The sequence below is a fragment of the Camelina sativa genome, chromosome 16 (genome assembly GCF_000633955.1).
Source record: "Camelina sativa cultivar DH55 chromosome 16, Cs, whole genome shotgun sequence".
In the NCBI taxonomy this organism is placed as follows: domain Eukaryota; kingdom Viridiplantae; phylum Streptophyta; class Magnoliopsida; order Brassicales; family Brassicaceae; genus Camelina; species Camelina sativa.
The window spans coordinates 19,312,559-19,335,306 of NC_025700.1; the positions used below are offsets into that span (position 1 = coordinate 19,312,559).

At 36.3% G+C, this 22,748-nt stretch overlaps 5 protein-coding genes and 1 long non-coding RNA gene across 6 annotated transcripts in view; 1 reads left to right on the forward strand and 5 right to left on the reverse strand.

Moving 5' to 3' along the window:
* LOC104753829 (protein DENND6A) overlaps window positions 1-1,506 on the reverse strand; it is a 4,042-nt gene extending 2,536 nt beyond the window's left edge. The window contains exon 1 of the mRNA XM_010476024.2: window positions 3-1,506. Coding sequence (XP_010474326.1) covers window positions 3-1,014 — 1,012 coding nt within the window. The 5' untranslated portion in view covers window positions 1,015-1,506. The remainder of the gene's footprint in view (window positions 1-2) is intronic.
* Window positions 4,106-5,352, reverse strand: LOC104751257. The gene is made up of 2 exons (XM_010473175.2): window positions 5,033-5,352; window positions 4,106-4,530 (listed from the first exon to the last, which is right to left on the reverse strand). The coding sequence occupies exons 1-2, from the start codon at window positions 5,279-5,281 to the stop codon at window positions 4,318-4,320; spliced, it is 462 nt and encodes a 153-aa protein (XP_010471477.1). The 5' UTR covers window positions 5,282-5,352; the 3' UTR covers window positions 4,106-4,317.
* On the reverse strand, window positions 5,572-11,611 carry LOC104751258. The gene is made up of 14 exons (XM_010473176.2): window positions 11,284-11,611; window positions 10,489-10,579; window positions 10,294-10,378; window positions 9,938-10,022; window positions 9,474-9,543; window positions 7,963-8,032; window positions 7,506-7,551; window positions 7,153-7,402; window positions 6,869-7,077; window positions 6,639-6,713; window positions 6,479-6,548; window positions 6,291-6,371; window positions 6,076-6,155; window positions 5,572-5,901 (listed from the first exon to the last, which is right to left on the reverse strand). Exons 1-14 carry the CDS (start codon window positions 11,397-11,399, stop codon window positions 5,823-5,825), a joined length of 1,407 nt encoding a protein of 468 aa, XP_010471478.1. The 5' UTR covers window positions 11,400-11,611; the 3' UTR covers window positions 5,572-5,822.
* On the reverse strand, window positions 11,799-14,939 carry LOC104753831 (transcription initiation factor TFIID subunit 2; the record flags this gene model as incomplete). Its single annotated transcript, XM_019237799.1, has 6 exons — window positions 11,799-13,374; window positions 13,712-13,895; window positions 13,987-14,152; window positions 14,233-14,323; window positions 14,403-14,461; window positions 14,847-14,939. Coding segments are annotated over 6 exons (1,794 nt in total), but the record flags the coding sequence as incomplete, so codon positions are not given.
* LOC104751259 (phenylalanine--tRNA ligase beta subunit, cytoplasmic-like) lies at window positions 15,160-19,525 on the forward strand. Its single transcript, XM_010473177.2, has 19 exons — window positions 15,160-15,311; window positions 15,407-15,462; window positions 15,556-15,653; window positions 15,761-15,890; window positions 15,979-16,094; window positions 16,252-16,318; window positions 16,524-16,565; window positions 16,719-16,760; window positions 16,999-17,075; window positions 17,225-17,351; window positions 17,427-17,594; window positions 17,915-18,043; window positions 18,132-18,233; window positions 18,355-18,486; window positions 18,582-18,656; window positions 18,742-18,849; window positions 18,960-19,055; window positions 19,160-19,243; window positions 19,341-19,525. Exons 1-19 carry the CDS (start codon window positions 15,254-15,256, stop codon window positions 19,407-19,409), a joined length of 1,776 nt encoding a protein of 591 aa, XP_010471479.1. The 5' UTR covers window positions 15,160-15,253; the 3' UTR covers window positions 19,410-19,525.
* On the reverse strand, window positions 19,959-22,613 carry LOC104751260. Its single transcript, XR_761755.2, has 3 exons — window positions 22,217-22,613; window positions 22,002-22,063; window positions 19,959-20,169 (listed from the first exon to the last, which is right to left on the reverse strand). It is a non-coding gene; the product is annotated as an uncharacterized LOC104751260 (long non-coding RNA).

A 22,748-nucleotide genomic window follows, 5' to 3' on the forward strand; every position in this document is an offset into this window, starting at 1 on the left:
GTTTGGAGCAGGGGTTCCAACTGAGACAACATGAGGGATATTGCGAAGAGCTTTAAGGAAAAAGAGATTGGTGACACCCAAAACCATTGGCGGGAAAGTGTCTCCTTCTCGGAGTGAGTTTAGTCGAGCAAATCCTGGATCATGTATAGTGAAATATGGTCTAAAGTCGACGCTACAAAATAGTGGGGCAACCATACTCACAAGACAAGCAACTGCCTCAGAACATTGCGGAGGCGTTGGTGCAATGATAAGGATGGGCTCGCCTATAAGTAACAATTCCCATAATGTCCATAGCTGCAACAATAGCCCCCGGTAAATGCCAAAAAGATCTGCATCATGGAAAAGACCTTGAGGAACAGACTGATTTGTAGGCAGCAAAGGAGCCATAGAAGAAGAAGATTCCTCATACAAAACACCATTTTCCAAGGGAAGGCTATGAGCAGGCGGCAAGTTCACCTTAAGCATTGCATTACCAATTGGCAACTCCATTAGCTTACCGGGTACAGGAGCAGGCCACATAGAGACATAACCAGCAATATGTTGAATAGCCTTATTTCCAACATCAAAATACAAAGGGCCAATGATCTGAAGCAAAGGCCTAAAAACACTAGAGTAAGGCGTATGCGATAATATCACCACAGACTTCTGTTCACCTCCCCTTTTCAACCTTTCATCATGCCTCTGCCTATTAAACACATAACCATACAAGTACTTATCACTACCATCTCTCTCCTCAGCGTTCTTCTTCGGTCTACGAAACCGGAAAAAGAAAATGCAGTCATGTATGCTTGAGCGGTTATGATGCTGTGAGACAGAATCAGGAAAGGAATTGAACGAAACCTCAATTTCTTCTTCTTGTGAGAGACAACCAGGTGGATAACACTCTTCCAAAAGCTGCCCTTGCTCAAGATCAAACCTCATAATGCAAAATGCATGAATCCATCGTTTCAAAGACTCAGGATCAGGCTTTAAACTAAGCTCAGGCTTCACAGAGAAAGATGGAGACCGACTCATTTCAAATGTAACCAAGATTCTCTCCTACATATCATAAACCTTTGCCAGTTACTGAATCCTCATCGTCCCTTATACTTCCCTAACTGAGGAGATTCATCAAAGCTTGGATTTTTAGCTTCAAACTAAGCTCAGATTTGGTGGGTTTGCTTCACGAAACGCTTACGCAGCCTGAAATTAAATCCAAATGAATTTTTAAGCTCACAAATATTAGATCAGATCAACACCAACCCTCAATTAGCAGCTCCAATGCCTTTAAAATCGAATCACCACCACATCGAATACAACAAGAACAACAGGGCTGTTTCTGAAAGCGTGCGTTGAGATTAGGGTTTGTGAGAGGAGAAGAAGATGTCGTACATACACGTTAATGAATTCAAAACTCATTCAAAGTTTGGGTTTTTCGTAGCTCAATTTTGCGTTTCCGATTCGGAAGAATCGCAAAAATGGAAAGGTAATTCCGAAATGATGATTGATGATTAATGATTCATGGAGCATTGTTTAGTTTGTTGTATTTTATTAAAATTGCATAAAGGGCGCTTCTCTGTTGGGCTTACTGCTTAGGCCCATTAATAATATATAATTTTTAAATATTTTAAGTGTACCGAGGCAAATATGCATTTTAATATTATAACTTTAATAAATAGTGCTGAATAATAAGTTTTGAGTTTGGATAGTTTATATGTTACATGAATCGGAACAAACCAAATACGACGTTGCTTATTTCCAAACGACGAAGGCCGTAATCTAAAATAAATTGGTACCACGGACCAAGAAAAATATTCATCAAACTTTCAAAATAATAAGTAAACACGAGTATTCACCACAATCCGACGATCCAGTGTAATTTTATAGAAATCACATGGTTAAAATTGTCCATTTTTTTGGTTGTCTAAATACACAATTTAGTTAGGGAAAAAATGTTTAAAAAAAAACACAAACTTATTTTTATTTAGACGTTTAATTAACTAATTGTTTTCGGTTAGAATAAAAATATATGATATATTAAATTAATATCAAATAAAACTTTGTCTTTTAAAAATTGGTAAAATTGAACATACAAATTAACAAACATTAACTTGGGTAACATAATCGCTAAAACGGGATAAGGTTCAATCACACGTTTTTAAATAGATAAGAGAAGTCCAAAGAAATAACACAATTCTCCAGAGAAAAAAACAGTTTTTAAAACTAAAAGTCAAAAGAAAATCTCAAATTAGTTTAAATTCCGGTATATATCCAACATAGAGTCCAAACTATAATGGGTTTTGAGATTAATCTCAAAGCCCAATTAAAAATTGATAAAGAAGGAGTTGATGCTTGATGATTAAAAGAGTAGGTAGGGTTTCAAGCCGCCGTCCAGCTTTCTAATTGGGGATTTCTTTTTTTTTTTTCTTTTCCAAAAAAAATGGAACAAGCACCCACCGCCGGATTTACAAGTACCATCGTCGGATTTATAAGCACCACCACCGAATTTACGACCAGTGGTAGTTTTCGCCGATCTGGAATCATGCAGAATACGGAAAAACAGGGATGGTGGTAGCAGACTCTACGAGGTTGAGTATCTTATACCCAGTCTCGAGGACTTTCTTCGTGAGCACAACTTTTACGGCCCAATCGACCTGGTGTTAGCGGTTGCTGATAAGAATAGTTCGGATTCCATACAGAATCAAGTTAAGATCTAAACTTAGATTAGTATTATTTTTAATATTATTAATTGCATAAAAGGCACTCCACTCATTTTTTTCAAATATTAAAAAAAAACTTTTTTATTTATTTTTTAATTTGAATCATTCGATTATTATTTGACCTTTTTTTTAATCTTTTGATTGATAATTCTTATATTACATCCCAACTAAAAACTAGATTTAAGAATAATGGATAAAGAGGAATGCTTAGTTTTTTTATTTTTCCAAAATCTTTATAAGTTATTCTTATTTAGTGTACATTTGATGATTTGTATGAAAAATATATCATGGTTATCAACTTTGTTTTCATAAATGTATCCTACAAAAATCTGATTTGCGCTAAAATTGTGCAATATTCTATTAATCATTTAACAAATCCATTTTTTTTGAATCCAGTATAATTCATGAAAAGACTATGAGGCAGAAGAGACGACATTCAGATTGAAATTTTTAATTTTGGTGTTGAAAAAATTCAATTAAAGATTCAAAGATTTTATTTGGTCGACAATATATGATAAATCACCACATTCTTTAATTTCATAAAATCAGATTATAGACGCTAGTTTGATTTTTATGAGAAAATATGGCTAGTATTCTATGTCTATGAAAAAAGACACTTTGTTTTTTTATTGACCGCAGACACTTTGTTTCAACAAAAAAAAAATACATTAAAAGATATTTAATATTTCCAAAATATACATTTAAAATTCCATTTTATTAAGATTTTGACGTTCTAAATTGGAAAAGAAAGATGATACTCTTAATCGTATTTGTTTAAGAGGTTTTTAAAATAAAAAAAAATACTAAGGTTCACTCCTGCTTGTATTTACCTATTCTCCTCTCAACCAATCAGAATCTTATATCTAATATTTCATTTAAAGGTAAATTAAAATTAAATTAAAAAGCAAACAAATTAAGAAAACAAAATTTGTATACTTTTAATTAAGAAAAGTTAAATATTGGCTTGGTTTAGATTTTACAATTAGAACGAAATTTTACGTTGGTTTAAGTTTACAAATGAGGCGATTATGATTTAGATTTTATAATTAAAATAAAATTATATATCGGTTTGGGTTTACAAATGAAGTGGTTAGAATTTAGATTTTACAATTAGAACGAAATTATGTCGGTTTGGTTTACAAATGGTGGATAAAGTTTAAATTTTATGTCGATTTAGATTTACAAATGATGTGGTTTAGATTTAGATTTTACTATTAGAATAAAATTATATCTCGGTTTGGTTTATAAAAGAGTGGTCTAAGTTTTTTATTTTAAAATAATGTATAAAAATTTTGTTTTCTTATTTTATAGAGAGGTTGACCCATAGTATCGACCTTTAAAAATTGAGAAGTGTGATTTTTTGCACAACGATGGCAAGTTTAACAGTAAATACAAAGAATGTCAAAGATTTAAAACAACTGTGATATATAGTCATCTATATTATTGAAGGGAACGGAGCAAAGAACAAAGTCATGACTTTCTCAAGAATTTATACACCAGCAACTAAAAAAATGACAATTCATTCCCTTGGTGGAGACAGAAACAACAAAACCCAAAGAAATAAAACAAAAGATTGTCCACAGAGACTTGCTCTCTCTATCTCCAGACTCCAGTGTCCTTATTTGCTTCGTTTCTTAAAGGCTTGTTTATTGATGATCTCAGGCGCAGCAGCCGGTTGTTCTTGTAGAGGATCTTCAGGTAAAACGGTGTGAAAAAACTTTTTCGATGATCCAACTTGGTTGCAGATTAACTTGAGCATCTTTTTGCCTCTCATCCATTTCAACAATAGCTTCATGTGCGTTTTGCTGTTCAGTCCACTTACCCCAGCTTCCTATTGCATCACAATCACCAAATACTTGAGTTAGTTTATCACTATGATCACAACATTTCAATTAACTCATATTCGTAGCAAATTACGCAACTTAGAGCCAAACCACACTAACTTATATGCTATCATAAAAACAAACAAACAGTGAACAGGTATATGAACTTAAACCACTGATCTAAAGAGCTTATACTCCAGAACATTTGATATAAACCCCACCTTCATCTTGCTATAGTGACATAAATCACCAATATTGAGTTTATTATCACTGTGATCAAAACATTTCAATACCTAAAGTTCTTAAAAGATGAGTCAAACCACACTAATAAACGCAAACAAACAATCTTATACCATTGACCTAATCTAAAGCCCGAAGCAACAGAGAATCAAACAGTAGTAGGATCTAAGATCAAAATCACGGAGACTATTAGCATTTCAGATCAATTTGATGGTGGGGTTTAGGAAGATTCAGACGAATATAGTAAATACAGAGACGAGGGAATTAAACCTGAGCGCGGAGCCAAGTGTTGGGAACGGAAAGAGGACCATGTCGCTTGAAGAGATCGTAGAGTGAATTGGAAATGGCGTAAGCTTCTTGGATCGGAACCTTTGGGTTTATCTTACGGACGTTTACAGCTCGTTCTCTTGACATGTATCTCACCAACAAAGAGTTATAACTCATCTCATTATCGAAAATAGCCGACGCTCTGCAGAGCTTCCTCAGTCCTCCTCCTCCTCCACCGCCGGAGAACCACATCTCTTCTTCTTCTTCCTCGCCGTCACTCTCACTCTCTCTCTCTATTTCGTTTAGCCGGAGTAACCGAGTAAGTTAGGTCTCGCGTCGCCTTTGATTTGTCCCAAAACAAAAGTCTATATTGGGCCTGATTCGGCCCATTTTAACACAAAAATAATCTGTTACCCGCCATAATTATCTCAAAAAGGCCGAAATTAGTTAATTACCCACATTACAACTGGTTTGTTCAGTGAAAGTTATTCTTAATCTTAGAGATCCAGAGATTGAAATACACGAAAACAAGAACACATGTATTACAAAACCAACGATAAAGTATTGCAGAGGTATTAATTAATAATTACAAAAAAAGCCTAAACATGAGGCATACGATACTAGACTTCTCTGTTTGAGGTTTGACCTGTACTCAATGCTGATTCACACAAATAAAAAGACTCAGCAATGTAGAGATGGGTGATTAAAAAGGAGTGTGAATCATCATATCCTCTCTACACACACTTATATATACACTTAAATCTTTGAATATCGAAGAGGATCAAGTTAGATGTTAAACATCGTACACGGGGAGCCGCTCTTCGATGGTTATACGGCAGAAGGGACATTTTTTACACTTGTCTGAGCAGTTCCTGAAACAAACATGGCAGTAAAAACATAAGCAGACATCATCAGAGAGCTTTACAAAAATGTCGCAATAGCACTTGGAATATTAGTACGATTCATGACACTTGCTATAAATAGCTTAAACTTTAAATCAGTTATTTCCTGTGAAATAGGCATAAAAATCGAATAGTATAGGGTACCTGCAGAGAACACGGTGTCTACATGGAAGCAGTACCACACTGATTTCTCTTTCAAAACAAACCCTACACAGCACTTTCTCCTGTAACAGAGGGAGCATCGAAATATGAAAATTTAGTCCAACGAATAAGCAACATCGAAAAAGAAACAATTGTGAAAGCTAAACCCCTTTAGAGTGAGAAGTGTAATTATCAGAAGCAGAGGGAGACAGCATTACATTTTGCAGTCTCTCATATTCCTGCTGACTGAATTTTGTGATTTCTGTTTGTTCCCCAAGTGCTGCTTGAAGTCTCCACACCTGACATGGAATTAAATAAAAGTGAAGGTATTGAGACCAGAGGTAGAAAGACTTAATAAAACAATGAACTAGCTACATCTTTGCTAGTAAGAGAAAAGTGAAAATACCTCCTCAGCAAGCTCTTTCTTTGGCATTTTCTTGACTATTTCAGGCGGATGGCCACAGAAGGTATTGTAACTGCACCACATATTTTCATGAAATCTTCAGCAGGTCAGATATAACCATTTACGTTGGACCACATAGAAGCTAATTGTACTAACTACTAACCCAGAATCCTGATCAAAGTATAGTCGAGCTTGCTCCTCCCGGCTTCCTTCATCAATTGACCACCAACCTAGTAGCCTGACCGAGTACGTAGAGGATCACATGTTAGGCATCAACTTGATGTTTGTTAGTAATTCAGTGACAGCATAAAATTTATTAATGGTGGTTGGTTAGCCTCCATAACTTTTGTGCATTAAAAACAGACAAAGGAAGTAGCAAAACATATTTATCACCTGGATCCATGGTGCAAGAAACCTAAGCAATCGTGAGCTCTGGATGAAAATCTAAAATATAATCCTGAATCATCTTCGTCGCCGCGCAGCAATAGAACAGCCTTCTCTATTAATTTAGAAGCAGCAAATAGAACACTAACGCCTTGCAACAGAAAAAGTGGGGAAAACAGGACAGGGACAGGTATATGCGTAGCAGCTTCAGGAGTCCCCTGAAAGTTCAAACCACAAGCTTTTTAGTAATGTCCAAACACAAGAACTGTAAGATCGACAGAAATGTTGTGTACCTCTAGATGCATGCAAAGTACCACTTGAAATACAATGAGGGGAATTTTCATTATATGACCACCAATGTCTTGCAGGCCACAAGTTGTATCTTGGTGCCTATCTTCTTCTGGAAAAACCCCAAGGCCACTGTTCCACTCAAGATATCTAATAGTGGTAGAAGATGACCCCGTTTCTCTGTCACTTGAGCTTCTATGAATTACTGGGTTAGACCATTTTGTACAAACAAGAAAAGCAAAGCACTCCGCAATTCTGCAGACAAAAACGTGCACATTGATTACAATCATGATCAATTCCACCAAATAGCATTAAGAAATTTATATATGTAACCAAAAAAGGCAAAGACAGTGCATACCCAAAATTTATGAATAAATCCCACCAGCCAAGAGCAGCTACGTCACCTGATTTGAATAAAACAATAAGGAATTAAGGGACATCTTTTATATAAGATAGGATTTAGATAGGTGAATATGGCAATATCCGCATCGTTAGTGAGACAGCTGAAGAATATGATAATATAAAATATGTCAGTGGCTATGCATAAGTTTTTGAAGGAACAAATAAAAGTATGTGGTGTTCAAGCCCTAAATGTTAAAACTCGACCTGTTCCACCAGTTAAGAAATTCACTTTTCTGTGCATCCCAATTCATACAAACATTTAAAATGACTCATCCTGCAGGATTTAAAGGTTTTCCTTCCTGGAGACATTGTCTAATTTAAATGGTCACTAAACAGAAAAAACCTATGTTAGGTAGATACTTGAAAATTTAGCCAAAAATTACAGAAACTATCACAATGGCAGAGATTAGTACCAGACAGCTTTAGGAGGGTAAAGACAGTAGCAGCCAGAAAGAACACCATGGAAATCGCAACCCAGAAATGCTGCAGACAACAAAAAGAAGCATCTGAAAAGTTTATTTGAAGTAGCTTATTACCCACCAACAAAGATCAGAAATTTCTTCCAGCCTAACTGTGTAAGCTAAAATTACAGAAATTGACCAAAAGGAGAAGAGAATGTTCACATTCATGACTTATCAGAGTCCAAAGTCTTGTTATTAGGAAAAAGAGAATGTTAACATTCGTATATGACTGATAACTCACACATAGAAACTAAATGCAACTTAAGCAAGTAAAGACAGAAGTGATAACGTCTTAAGCTGCTCAACCAATTACTTTTAACAACAGCTTAATGAAAAAAATGTAGTATGACTTACAGGAAGAGCTTCCCATATTGCTTCATCATTCACGCTCTCTTCATCTCCAGGCATCAGTGCCCGACACATTCTGAAGATAGAACGTGTGGTATATTAAGAACGTCATATAGAAATACCAGATCTAATAATTCCAAGAATTTTCCAACTAAGGAAACAGTAAAGTTCACAGCATTGGTACTAGCTTCATATGCCAGATAATAATATCCCACAAACCTCAGTAGCCTCACTTCTCAACCGAAGGACGTATTATAAATGCAATCACAAACATGTATAACAAAGCTGCATTATAATCATTGTTACTAGTCTGTCCTACAACCCATAACCTCTATCTTACAATATTATCCGAAAAATTAAACAAAATCTCCCATGTGAACCAATTTGTCATGTGTTCACAAGAAGAAAGAACAAATGGTTCTGAGGAGTCATTGGGATCAAAACCGGTATTACGTAGCCTATCACAATACCTGGCATTGTCCACCAGTATTATTACTTCAAACGCCAATAAAGGGAGAAATACAATCTTCAAGCTCATAGCTGGCAGCGAACGAACTGCATCCCAAATAGAATAACATAATATACAGTAAACGGGAGGAACTGAAAGTAAGGCATCATAAATCAAGAAAACACTACAGAAGCTTATAAGTTCTTAGTGACGCTATTCAATATAATCCTTAATTCAAAAACCAAAACTCCTAACGAGAAGCTTTGAGAGTCAACATTTGCTTCACCGCATGAGTATAAACATAAATGATTTTGTTCCTTGTCAAGATATTAAACTACAACAGTCTTTAAATATCTATAAGCTATATAAGTTGTATACCATGTGCAGTCTCGAGGTATACACAGAGGAGCAATTCGAAAGCTATAAGCAACGGTGTTGCTACAATAGCATGACATGGAGCCCACTGTACACCAAAGACGAAACAAATCATTACAAGCCAAGAGCTATGCGTTTACTGGAAATCATAACACTGGCTTTGATTAATATTGTGGTTATATAAGTAAGGGACAATACATGACGGTTACGAGGAGCAATTGGAGCAGGAAGCGAGAATCTTNACCAATTACTTTTAACAACAGCTTAATGAAAAAAATGTAGTATGACTTACAGGAAGAGCTTCCCATATTGCTTCATCATTCACGCTCTCTTCATCTCCAGGCATCAGTGCCCGACACATTCTGAAGATAGAACGTGTGGTATATTAAGAACGTCATATAGAAATACCAGATCTAATAATTCCAAGAATTTTCCAACTAAGGAAACAGTAAAGTTCACAGCATTGGTACTAGCTTCATATGCCAGATAATAATATCCCACAAACCTCAGTAGCCTCACTTCTCAACCGAAGGACGTATTATAAATGCAATCACAAACATGTATAACAAAGCTGCATTATAATCATTGTTACTAGTCTGTCCTACAACCCATAACCTCTATCTTACAATATTATCCGAAAAATTAAACAAAATCTCCCATGTGAACCAATTTGTCATGTGTTCACAAGAAGAAAGAACAAATGGTTCTGAGGAGTCATTGGGATCAAAACCGGTATTACGTAGCCTATCACAATACCTGGCATTGTCCACCAGTATTATTACTTCAAACGCCAATAAAGGGAGAAATACAATCTTCAAGCTCATAGCTGGCAGCGAACGAACTGCATCCCAAATAGAATAACATAATATACAGTAAACGGGAGGAACTGAAAGTAAGGCATCATAAATCAAGAAAACACTACAGAAGCTTATAAGTTCTTAGTGACGCTATTCAATATAATCCTTAATTCAAAAACCAAAACTCCTAACGAGAAGCTTTGAGAGTCAACATTTGCTTCACCGCATGAGTATAAACATAAATGATTTTGTTCCTTGTCAAGATATTAAACTACAACAGTCTTTAAATATCTATAAGCTATATAAGTTGTATACCATGTGCAGTCTCGAGGTATACACAGAGGAGCAATTCGAAAGCTATAAGCAACGGTGTTGCTACAATAGCATGACATGGAGCCCACTGTACACCAAAGACGAAACAAATCATTACAAGCCAAGAGCTATGCGTTTACTGGAAATCATAACACTGGCTTTGATTAATATTGTGGTTATATAAGTAAGGGACAATACATGACGGTTACGAGGAGCAATTGGAGCAGGAAGCGAGAATCTTCCCCGTGCAACAACAGCATGGAAAGCCCACAGAGGTAGACACACAACCCTGCATATCCCCAAATCAACGGAACAGATACGGTTTTGTTGTTATGTATTAGCCGATTGCATACATGAATGATACCAACACCAAAAAAAGTGGATAACACACCAAAAAGAACCCCAAAACCTAGACTCAAAGAAATCTGAAACTCAAAATAAAAATTCCCAATGACTCAATCTTGATGACATCAGTCCTCTGACAAACCGTAAACTCTATGTTTCTTCATATAAAACTTAGTACTACATGGTACATGAACACGTGACACGAGAGAGGCTTCCCTGTCTCATAGTACCAAGATAATGAGATAAAGATGTACTTTTAGATGTACTTGTACACAAAAACAAAACGAGTTTCCAAAAGGGGAATATTCCTATTTAAATGAGAAAGGAATGGCGAATCAAGACTTTCTCAGACTTGTAAATCAAATTTTCAATTATCTCACACATGCGAGCAAAACCTCGGAGTTTACAGTACATAGCAGATAAAAAAACAAAAAACAAAAAAAAAACAGAAAAGCCCAACTTGTCTTCGAGTTTTCCACAAAACCCTAAGCTCTAAATCCAAATCCTCAAATCTTAATTTCACACGAGGCGATAAAGAATAGGAAGAATTTTTTCGATTCCTAACAATTGAGTCTTCAGAGCNAAAAAAAAAAAAAAAAAAAAAAAAAAAAAAAAAAAAAAAAAAAAATAGAGGAGATAAAAACTAACCACCAGGAGTAAGTAAAGGTGTGGTCGAGCTTGAGGACCAAAGCAAGCGTAAAAGACAAAAGAAAGATGTGAGCCACCAAGGCTTGTACGGACTTGAACACTCTCCCACAGTTCATCGTTCTTGTCTGTTTCTCTCTTTTACGGAATTAGGATTTCTCGCTGCTTTGCCTCCATACTCTCTTTCTCTTTGACTGGAGGAGACGATTTGGTTGGAGAAGACGCCAAGTTGATCAATGAATACAGCAAAATATGTTTTCGATTCCACAGTGCTTCTCCTTCACTTTTCCCCTCTTTCCTTAATTTCTCTCTTATAATANTTTTTTTTTTTTTTTTTTTTTTTTTTTTTTTTTTTTTTTTTGTCTTCTTAACAAAAAAAACACATAATGCTTTATGTATTTCTTTATTTCTTTCTTTTTTCTCGAAGTCAGATTTTGGAAAATCTATTGTTGGTTTAGATACAAAATTCTAATTGTATAATTAGGGGTCAATTAGGGGTGCTACAGATTAGAGTAGTATTTAAACAATCACTCAAAACTTTAACTGTATAATTAGGGGTTAATTGTTCCATTGAATTTTCATAACGCCCACTTATAAAATAAAAAGCTGCAGGAAATTAATTGTCAGATCGGTCCACTGGTATTAAATGTGTGCACTGTTTCAATTCTAACGTTAGTTCGTGAAACTGACGTGGAGCGCGCTTCAACTCTGGCGTGTACCCAAAGCTAGGAGAGAGGCTTAAAGCGCATTGGACATATCACAGCTTGCATTGCAACAACAAAGCTTTTTGTATACAAGTCTCCTCGATTCTATGCATTTTTTTTAATCAGATACTTTAACAAGCCATAGCGACAAGTAGCAGTTTTGAAACACCAAAACGACTGCCTCACACATTACGAGCTGTTGAACGCTTTGCTTTTCAACTTGATTCGGAACTTGGGAAACGGACGAGCTGATGGCTCAGCCTCGGTTTCAACCTTTACCAATTCGGCATCATTGCTTGGCTCTTCTACTTTAGCCTCCGCGACGACACTCTCTATCTTCTTCTCCCTAGCTGGATCCGAAGTGCTGCTCACAAGCTTTGCCATTTCTTTCTCCTTCCGTTTCTTCTCTTTCTTTAACCGTTTCTTTTCTTGGTAAACCGGGTCTTCTCTCTTCCTCTTCTTCTCTTTCTTTTCCTTGTCTTTCTTCTTATCCTTTTCTTTACCAACAGATAGTGTTTGAAGGCTCGCGTATTTCTGCTGCGCCTCGTTTTCCATACTATTATCTACTGGTATGAAGCTAGGCGCTGCGATTTGGATGTTATTATCTGCCTTCTGGCTTGTCGAAGTTTTCCCAGACTCAGCAGTGCATTGCAACTCTTTCCCAAATGTATCGCCTTCGCTTACAAATTTTACACTGCCGATACTTGCGGTCATGCGAGATCCGACATCGTGACACGAATTTACTTCCTCCACGTGATTCTGATTGCTTATGCTCACAGCATCCGTTGAGATTCTCTGTGGAGCATCCACTGAAGCTGAACTAGTTTGTCCCCGGTCTATATCATGTCGTACCACAATCCCTTGAGATCTTTCTATGGATCGTGCTGATCCCTCGGCTCTGCTGGTCGCACCAGATGGTCTGACTTTGATCCGTATAACAGACTTCTTGACCTCGTGACTAACAGACACAGACGCCACATCAGGTTCTTTTTGACGTTCCTTTATTGGAGGGTATGGGTTTACTTCCCTATTAGCTAATTCTTCTCTTGGGGCTTCGCCATCCAATGGAATCTCATTAACAATGGGATTTTCATGTAAAGGTTGGTTTTGACTTTCCATGTGAGGTTCAAGATGCTGAGCCTCATACGCAGCAACAGGTTCTGGAAACCTCAGTTCAGAAACAATAGGCATGAACATTTCCTGTGATCTCGCTGGAACACCAAAAGGAACAACATCCAGCGATTTTCCTTTGGCATCTCCAAGTGCCAAAAGTGATGGCCCCCCTGCTTCTGCTCCCGGGACCGAAAATACATTCTTCGGCTCAATGCAGGCCTCCACATCAACAAGCTGCAAAGGTTTCTCTTTGGGCACTCCAAACAACGTTGGGGGTCTGAAAATGAGATAACGGTAAGTATATTCTGTTCAGAATGTCAAAAACTACGGTGAAAGCAGAAGAAGACCAATATATAATTCTCTTTAGGCTCAAAATTGAAGACACTTGAATTTCAAACAAAATTCACGAAAGGGAATAAACTAATGTACCCAAACACGATGCATCAGCTAGAAAACCTTCATAGCTTAAGAAAAATAGTAAAATATGTACTATGACTCAATTACTTTTGTGCTACCCACAGGAAACCATAATGAATAAAGAAACAAATGCACGGCATGAGAAGAGTACTTGTGAGAAAATAATCTGGCAGACAATGAATGTAAAAGCCACAGACCTTCCAGCGAGGATTTGGAAAATGCAGAACAAGTAGTGGCCAAGAAATTCATTGTTGAATACTACATGGCTCTTGAATAGATGCAGCAAATCCAGAAGACTAACAGTGTCGACGCAATCTTCGGAGTCATATCCAACTGCTATTTGACATAACCGCATCGTATGTACACACAATTTAACCTGCCCTGTAATCAAGGGCCAAATATATAAAAAGAAATAAATGAACTCTACCAGAAACAGAAAGCTGCTATGTCCCAGCAAGAGAATGAAACCAACCTCTCAAAGATGATTCTTCTACCACATATTTTTTAAACAACAAAAGGGCAGAACTTATCCCTTTGGATTGGTACTCGATGTCAAGAAGTGCCCTACTTGCTTCTACACGAACTTGCAATATTGTATCCGAGTTTCGGAAAGGTTCAATAAGTTTACAGATGTGTTCCTGAAGTCAATTAATTGCAAGCTTCTGATGCTGTCAGCGTTATAAGGAGCAATTGGAGAAAAAATAAGGAAAGAACTTACGAAACTGATGGAATCAGAAAGCTTGAGAGCAGTCTGTGCCAACGTTCTGATGCAGCTAATTGTCAAGATGCCATTGTAGCTTGGCATCAACCTAGTACATTTATTTCCAAAAATTCAGTAATAAGTTCTGTTAAAACATATAAAATCATAAACATTAAACACGAGGTTACCTGTCAAACTGCAAGAGTCTGTCAATGCGCTTCAGAAGAGGGGCTAAAAACGTTAAACTCTGCCAGGGAAACAAAGAAGCATAAAGTGTTCAGCAATAAAACATGTATCAACGCTGGTATATTGAAGCTCTAAATTCACATCTTTGCATATGAACTAAATAGGAATAAAACAGAGCTCCACTTTTTTTCTGTAACCACCTTCATCCTCCAAGACCAAACATCTTCATTTTTTTTCATAAAAGCATGAGATGTCGATAAAGATATTTAGAGCTAATATAATAGATGAGCTAAGTACTAAATCTTGTCTTGTCAAGTACGACTTTTTTTTTGTTGATAAAATTTTAAAGGGGTCTTTCTACCCATCATAACGTCAGCAGGAAAAGACCACAATAAAAATTAGCTAATAAATCGTAGAGTAGCGTTAACATGATAACAATCACAGACCTGTTGACAGAATTCGAGATCACCAACTGACTGAACAAGCACAGCAAGCCAGAATACATCAGAATACGGATTCCCACTGTTGTTTTCTCTAATTTATTTTATTTAATTAATTAATATGAAATCATTTTAGTTTTTTTTTTTAACAAAGCTCAACTCATTTTTAGTTTCAAACTAGTCTGGTTAAATTAATGAATTTAATATTAATTAAATAAAAAGGAAAATTGCCGGATAAAAAATGTAAAATCAAGAGATTTATTTTTAATATAAAAGTGAAAAGTGGTCTTCTTCTTCTACTTTGGCTTAGCCTCTTTGCACTAAAAAAAAAAAAAACGCTTAGTGAGAGAAACCCTAGCCTCCCCCTAAATCTGCTGCACACACACTCTGAGAGAACTCGAAAAGATCGGAGAATGCCGACCATCAGTATTGGCAGAGACCGTCTCTTCGCTGCCCTTGGAGAATCCTACAGTAATTTCATTCAATTTCTCTCTTCTACTTTCAATTCTGCTTCTCTTCCTCTCTGATTCCTCGTCTTCTTACCTTTTTTTTTTTGAATTTGATAGCTCAGGAAGAGTTCGAGGATCTGTGTTTCCGTTTCGGTATCGAGCTTGATGATGTGGTTGAGTGAGTGTGTTGGAATTATCTCCTTGGTGAACGTCTTAAGTGAGTGAGGATCTGTGCGTTTTAAGTTTTATTTTGAATCGATGAGTAGACTACTGAGAAGGCAATTATAAGGAAAGAAAAGCATATCGACGAAGAAGCTGATGAAGATGAAGAAATCATCTACAAGATTGAAATCCCTGCCAACAGGTTTCAATTACGACTCCTCCTCTAGCTATTTATGTATGTTGTTGAAGAAGATAGATAGATAAATTAGGGAACTGATTTGGTATTTTGTATCTTAAATCTATTTGCAGATATGATTTGCTTTGCCTCGAAGGGCTTGCACAAGCTCTTCGCGTTTTCAACAAGAAACAGGAGATACCTACGTATATCCTTGCTGACATTAGCAAAGACAAGATGCTTCAAATGAAAGTTAAACCTGAGGTTTGTAAAGAGATCTTTATCTTCGCAACCACCTTCATGATTGAAAGTTTCTGTATCTATAGTTATATTTTTTTTTTCCTTTTTGTAGACATCGGAGATTCGTCCATTTGTTGTATGTGCTGTTTTGAGAGGTGTTTCCTTTGACGAGGCTCGTTACAACAGCTTCATTGATCTTCAGGATAAGCTGCATCAGAATATTTGCCGGTAAGTTATAGGATAAAATTCGGTTTCTCTTGCATTATTAGCTACCATCATTGTGTGATTTGCATTTTTGGGATTAAAAATATGGCTTCCATTGATTACTAAGGTTCCATTCTCTTCAAATGATGTGATGTTCGTTTATCTTATCTACATATTTCAGGCGAAGAACCCTGGTTGCAATTGGAACGCATGACCTTGATACATTGCAGGGTCCATTCACATACGAGGTAATTATGTGTTATCATCTTTCTTATTCTTTTTTTTATCTCTCTCTTGTTTCTTTACTTGTACATTTGGTGTATCTGTTCTAATTTGGTGTACTTCTCATTATCAGACTTTCATACAGTCTGTTCCTTTCAGTTTATGTAGACACATTCTTTTGGTTGAGCTTTTTCTGTGAGCCATTGACACTATGTTCTTTACTATTTTCAGGCTCTGCCGCCAACGGATATAAATTTTGTACCTTTGAAGCAAGTAAGTCAAAATATCCTTATGGGTTCATTACCTTCAACTAGTATATCTGGTTAAAGCATTTTCATTTCTGGTGCAATTTCTCGCTTCGACATAGTGAAAATTTAGTTCAGGATGGTTTCATATATGTACCTAATCCTAATTTCGTGGTCGCAGACAAAGAGCTTCAGGGCTGACGAACTAATGGAATTTTACAAGGTAAATAGTTAAACTCTTACTCTGGTAATTGTGTTGGGACATTTGTTGCTTTTGTGAAACTATAATTTCTTTGAAGCAAACAATCTACGAAAGATATCGCTGAACTGATACTTGGTGGACATGTATTATGAGTTTACATAAGGGTTTACATACTGAATAACTACGTAGGCTCTCCGAAGGATTTTCCTCTGCAATGTATCCTTATTGTGTGATTGATTTTCTTTACTTTTGTTTGCAGTCAGATATGAAGCTAAAAAAATTTCTACACATAATCGAGAATTCACCCGTCTTCCCTGTATTATACGACAGCAAAAGGTATTTGGTTCTTCCTAGTACCTATTAAATTAACTTTGGTTAAGTAAGATATCTATCAATCTATAATAATTACTTTCTTGACCAATCACAGTAATTTTCATATCATAAATAAATTATGTAGTGAACATAATGAAAGTTCACTTTTGCAGAACTGTGCTGTCGTTGCCACCTATTATCAATGGTGCACATTCTGCAATTACACTGCAGACAAAGAATGTCTTCATTGAATGCACAGCAACTGATTTGACGAAGGCCAAGACTGTTCTGAATACAATGGTATGCTGCAAACAGATCAGAACTAGTGTGCTCAACTTAAAATCAATATCTAACTAGTCATTCAACATGTTCCAGGTTACAACATTTTCAGAGTATTGTGAGAGAAAGTTTGAGATTGAGCCTGTTGAAGTTACATATGATGACGGGAAGTCATACATCTGTCCGGATTTAGCTGTCTATGATACGGAAGTTTCTCTCTCTTATATTACAGACTCAATTAGAGTCTCTTTGGAGGTGGAACAGGTAATATATACATCACTGCTGTCAAGTTGTTATAAATGAACCAATCTCATTTCCTTTCTTGAGATGGCTATTTTAGAAACCTTAGCATTTGTATACGGATTTATCCTTCTACCTGTAGCTAGTGTTTTCATAAAAATCTGTATGCATCATTTGGGTTTACTGCAGAATACAAAGCAAACTGTTACTTCTCATAGCCTGAAATTTTCTGTTATCGGTTTCACATGTCTGCTGTGATTTTCCTTCTGTCTCATGTCTCTAAATTCTACTCTGCAATGATTTTAATCATCTTTTTTTTGTGAAATGGGCTTCGTATCTTTCAGGTTACAAGTCTGCTGACCCGAATGCAACTACATGCTGAGCCAGCAAAGTCTAGTGATAACCAATATGCCATAAAAGTACATGTACCCCCCAGCAGGAGTGACGTTCTCCACCCTTGTGATGTTATGGAGGTATATTTTGACAATCCAAACCTTTCTGTGTTGCTGCCGTTGTGATGATTCTCTATATAACTAATTAATTTTACTTATATTTCACCAGGATGTTGCCATCGCCTATGGTTTCAATAACCTTCCAACAAGATCGCCTGCTTCGATTAAACCACTGCCTTTAAATGAGCTCACCGATCTTCTCAGAATAGAGGTATTAGCACCTCCATTTTGATTTTGCATCAGCTCACAGTGATCTGTGTTTCACGTGAAGTTAACTTTAAAGCATTTGTTTCTCTTTCTCACGAAGGTTATCTTTGTATTTTGAATTTTAGATTGCGATGAATGTGTACAGTGAAGTGGTAACGTGGCTAATATGTTCGCGCAAGGAAAACTTTGCAATGCTAAATAGAGAGGATGATAACTCAGCAGTAATAATTGCGAACCCGCGGTCTGCTGACTTTGAGGTTCGTCTTGAGTCCTATGGTCATCTCTTTATAAACTTCTTTAATGCTAGTGCTGTGCTAATTGAGGAAAATTGTTTCATTTTATGTGGTAATAGGCCATGAGGAGGACTCTCATGCCTGGAATTTTGAAAACTATTGGCTCAAACAAAGACCACCCTAAACCAATTAAGGTAAACATCTCTGGTGACTGATTAGCTAGATATTAGATTTGAGTGTTGCCTTGATGATAAAAGTTGTTTCTTTTGGTTCAAAAAGATTTATGAAATCAGTGATGTGGCAATGTTGGATGAAAGCAAAGACGTTGGTGCATCCAATCGACGCCATCTTGCTGCACTACATTGTGGTGCTACTTCTGGATTTGAGGTATGAATTCCCTTTGTTAGCCATATATGTTTGCACTAATTCAATATATTAACATATATGTTCACAACTTAATCAATTGATATGCTTTCTCTGTACAATTCTTGATTCAGCTTATCCATGGCCTTGTCGATAGAATCATGGAAGTGATGGCAATCCCATTTGTACCAGTCAATGACAATACCGGATACTACATAAAGCTCTCTCAAGTAAGCTCTCTCCATACCATTCACAAGCATCTAATGCTTTCTCATAATCGACTCACTCAAGATCCTAATCTCTCTGTCGCTCTCTCTATTGCGTTCTGTAACAGGAGCCTGAGTTTCTACCGGGCAGGCAAGCTAGCATCGTTGTCCGAGGGAAACAAATTGGCAACTTCGGGATCGTGCATCCACAGGTACACTCATATATGTGTATGCTTGTTCGAATCCAAAAAACTAGCCAGATTATTATTTGTTTCCAACCGTTTTCTGTCTTTATTTTGTTTCGTTCAGGTTTTGAACAACTTCGACATCCCTGATCCATGCTCTTTCGTGGAGATAGACGTCGAAGCTCTCTTATAGAAAAGAAACCAAGCAAATGTAATGTTTTCACCTGGTTCATTGTCTTAAAGTACAAACATTTAACTGCTCAGTTGTTTTTGACCCCATTTGTTATAATCAATTTATATTCTCAACTTTTTCTCGATTATAATATTATTTGGAAAATAAGTGTTTTTTAAAAGTGATGTTAAGAAGGAATCAATATCTAGTTATCTACTAAGAACAGTGGCCAAAATTTAGAGCTGACTAATCTAGATTCTTAGAAACTAAGAAAAAGAATCTAAAACCAAAAAAAAGTTGTCTACTCTTTTAATGTTAGAAAATACAGTCTAATGTTGATTATTATTTCCCCTAATTTTTTATATTTATAAACGCGAAGTAGTTTGATTTTAAAGGTGGCGTTGAAAATGTCTATGAGACGTAATGAAGATTATTTTGTGTGTATGTGTGAAAATAAGAGAACATTTAAAATCCTTAGGGCATCTCCATTGGTAAGTTTTTTAACAAGTTTGTTAGAAATATTATAATCACCAAAAATACAAATTTAGTTACTAAAAACTTTTAAAAGATTTTGTAAAATTTATCTCTCCAATGGTAAGTTTCTTAACAAGTTTCTTAGCATTACATTTAAAAAAAAACAGAACTTGTTTTACAAGCAAAACAGAATTTGAAAGGTGAAATGGACAGAACTGAGGCTTTCCCCTTCTGTTTGTGAGTGGGATCGTCCTCCTAATGTGAATGAGAAGAGCATTGTTTGCCTTCTCTTGGGACATAAACGAACCTGCATGCATATAGATGTGGACTCATATATAAATCCAATAACAAACACTCAAACATTATCTCTTCAGTTAAGTCACTTATAAAGTGTCCACAAAAACATAACACAAACTCAAAGAAGAACTCAAACCAAACTCAAACTGAAACAAGAACACAACACAAACTAAAACAAGAACATATTCATTCAAGAACACACAAACATACAACCGATCTTGTCAAAGTACAGAAACTGAAAGAAACAACATACTACATAAACTCTCAAACTGATTAGTGTGACAACATGTCATTAATTAACTTGTCCTTTAGAGCCTTTTCTGTTTCACTTAGTGTTTCTGTTTTTGAAACTAGGTTTTCAAGCATAGTATGCTTGGTTTGCTTCTCCTGCATAGCAAAAGCCTTCTCTTGCAAAGCAAAATCCTTTTCCTTCATCTCATACATTCTTTGGAGCTCCAACATCTGAAATTCCAAGAGAGCCTTCTGTTCATCGCAAGTGCTTGTTGTGCTTGTTGTGTTGTTGTTTTTTTTTTCTTTTCCCTTTGCAGCCTTAACACCAGGAGGACGACTAAGCGATTCATCCTCTCCATGAGTTTTCCCTTTGGAGTTGTATCGTGTGTAGAACCGTCGTTGCACTTCCTTCTTTTCGTCCCTGCAGTACCTTTAGTCGAAGATGCAATCCATTTCTAATCATGTCGAAGCTCTCTCCAAGCATGCTCAAGGGTGAACTTTATCTTGTAATCGTTGAAGAAGATTTGGTATGCCAATTTTATGACATCATCCTCATTCTGGCCAGAAGCTCTCTGTCTTGTTGCAGCCTCATAGCTTCCTACAAACTTGCAAACGTGTTCATTGATCTTCTGCCACCTTTGCTTACAGTGAGTGGGCTCTCTCTTGTCCGCATCAGCTAGCTTAAGCATTGTAGCATAATAAGCTGCAATGCGCGCCCAAAAACGACCACCTTTTTGATCATTTGCAGTTATAGCATCCTTACTAGTATTGAGCCAAGCGCTGATCAGCGCCACATCTTCTGTGTGAGACCATTTCCGTCTGCTAAAACGCTCCTTAGGTTTGTCTTGATCTAGGGTTGGAACATCAGTACATTGGGTACTAAAGACTGGGATATCTGTTGATGGAAAACTCTCATACATTGGAGGTTGTTGACTGGTTAAGAGGTCAAAAAAGCTTGAAGACTGATTATAAGAATCCATAACCGTGTCAAAGATCAAAGGAGAAAGGAAGAGTTTAAGTGTGAAACTATAATGAAAAGATCAAAGAGAGAAGAAGGGTTTAGGTGTGAAAGCGGAATGAAATATCAAAGGAGAGAAGAAGGGTTTAAATGTGAAAGATCAAACTGTGAAAAAGTGATGGTCTGTGTTAAGGGTCGGGTTTAAATGTGAAACTACAAGTTGTGGTTAGTGTAGTTAGCAATCAATACCAAATTACTAACAAGCATTTATCACACATACAAGTATTAAAGAGATTAAGTATGATGTAGACATATAGTAGTCTAAGTCTTAGTAGTTGCAACTAACAAGCATTTATCACAATGTCTTAGTAGTCGCAACTAACAAGCATTTAACATGAATCCACTTCTTTCTATCACATCAGCTAGTAGAAGCAATCAACGTAGTTCAGGAGCAATGTATACACGAAGACTATTGATCATTCTTTTTAACTAATCACTTCACTGAAGTAGATAACTATCAAAGTAATAAAGAGTAAACATAATAAACAAAAGAATATACTAAAAGACGCACAGAGCACACAAAAGTTCCAAGAAAGAAACTTAACAAGAAAACAAGATACCATAACATTTTAAAGTTAAGAGAGTGAACTAACCGTTTCTGTGCTGATTCGTGATATATCCTCTTGTAGTGATTGTAAACTGCCACTGCAAGCACCTGCATCAACGAGGTAACAAAAGAATGCATTAAGAACTGGGTAATAATAAGCCACTGAGACAACAGTTTGATCACAGAAGAAGATATGATGAAGCGTATATATGAATATAAAGATTCATAAGAATCGAACAAAGCTGTGTCTCTAACGGTTACCATAAATTTTGTCTCTCGCCTCCGTTTTGTTCAAATACAGAACAACCAGACCAAGCTCAGCTCTTGTGCTCTCATACATTGGATTCTCATCTTCTCACCTTTAAGATCAAATTTGATATCATTTGAAGGGTTCATGATCCAAAAAGTCAAAACAAAAATAATACTACAAGAATCGAACCAAAGAAACCAGATTTATGCATCAATCAATCCACAACAACAACGAGCAAAAAAATTATACGAAATTTACAGAGAAACCCCTAAAAATTTCACAACAGCAGATAATTTCAATTGAAAATCAATTATGAAATGCATCAGTTGTGAATATAGAAATAGTTCACAACAGCAGATCTGTACGACATAAATCGATTGAAAATCAATTCAATAAAACAAGAAATTGAATATGATGCTGTAGAGGATGTGAAGCTTTTTAAGCATATAGTAAAAGATGGCGATCACTCCATAACGAAGGAGGAGTATCTTCAAACTGTTAATGTTGTGCATCCATCTATGGCCATGAGGGCATTTTTTTTTT

Bases quoted from the DNA above. Each gene is read 5' to 3' on its own strand.
- LOC104751258 (XM_010473176.2), bottom strand. From the start codon at position 11,399: ATGAACTGTGGGAGAGTGTTCAAGTCCGTACAAGCCTTGGTGGCTCAC. The intron at 6,714-6,868 runs GTGATAAATATG...GTACTCGGTCAG, and splicing joins TTCTTGCACCATGGATCCAG to GCTACTAGGTTGGTGGTCAA. The intron at 6,549-6,638 runs GTTAGTAGTTAG...TATGTGGTGCAG, and splicing joins TACTTTGATCAGGATTCTGG to TTACAATACCTTCTGTGGCC.
- LOC104751257 (XM_010473175.2), bottom strand. From the start codon at position 5,281: ATGTGGTTCTCCGGCGGTGGAGGAGGAGGAGGACTGAGGAAGCTCTGC. The intron at 4,531-5,032 runs GTTTAATTCCCT...GTGATGCAATAG, and splicing joins ACACTTGGCTCCGCGCTCAG to GAAGCTGGGGTAAGTGGACT.
- LOC104751259 (XM_010473177.2), top strand. From the start codon at position 15,254: ATGCCGACCATCAGTATTGGCAGAGACCGTCTCTTCGCTGCCCTTGGA. The intron at 16,319-16,523 runs GTAATTATGTGT...TACTATTTTCAG, and splicing joins AGGGTCCATTCACATACGAG to GCTCTGCCGCCAACGGATAT. The intron at 18,657-18,741 runs GTAAACATCTCT...TGGTTCAAAAAG, and splicing joins ACCACCCTAAACCAATTAAG to ATTTATGAAATCAGTGATGT.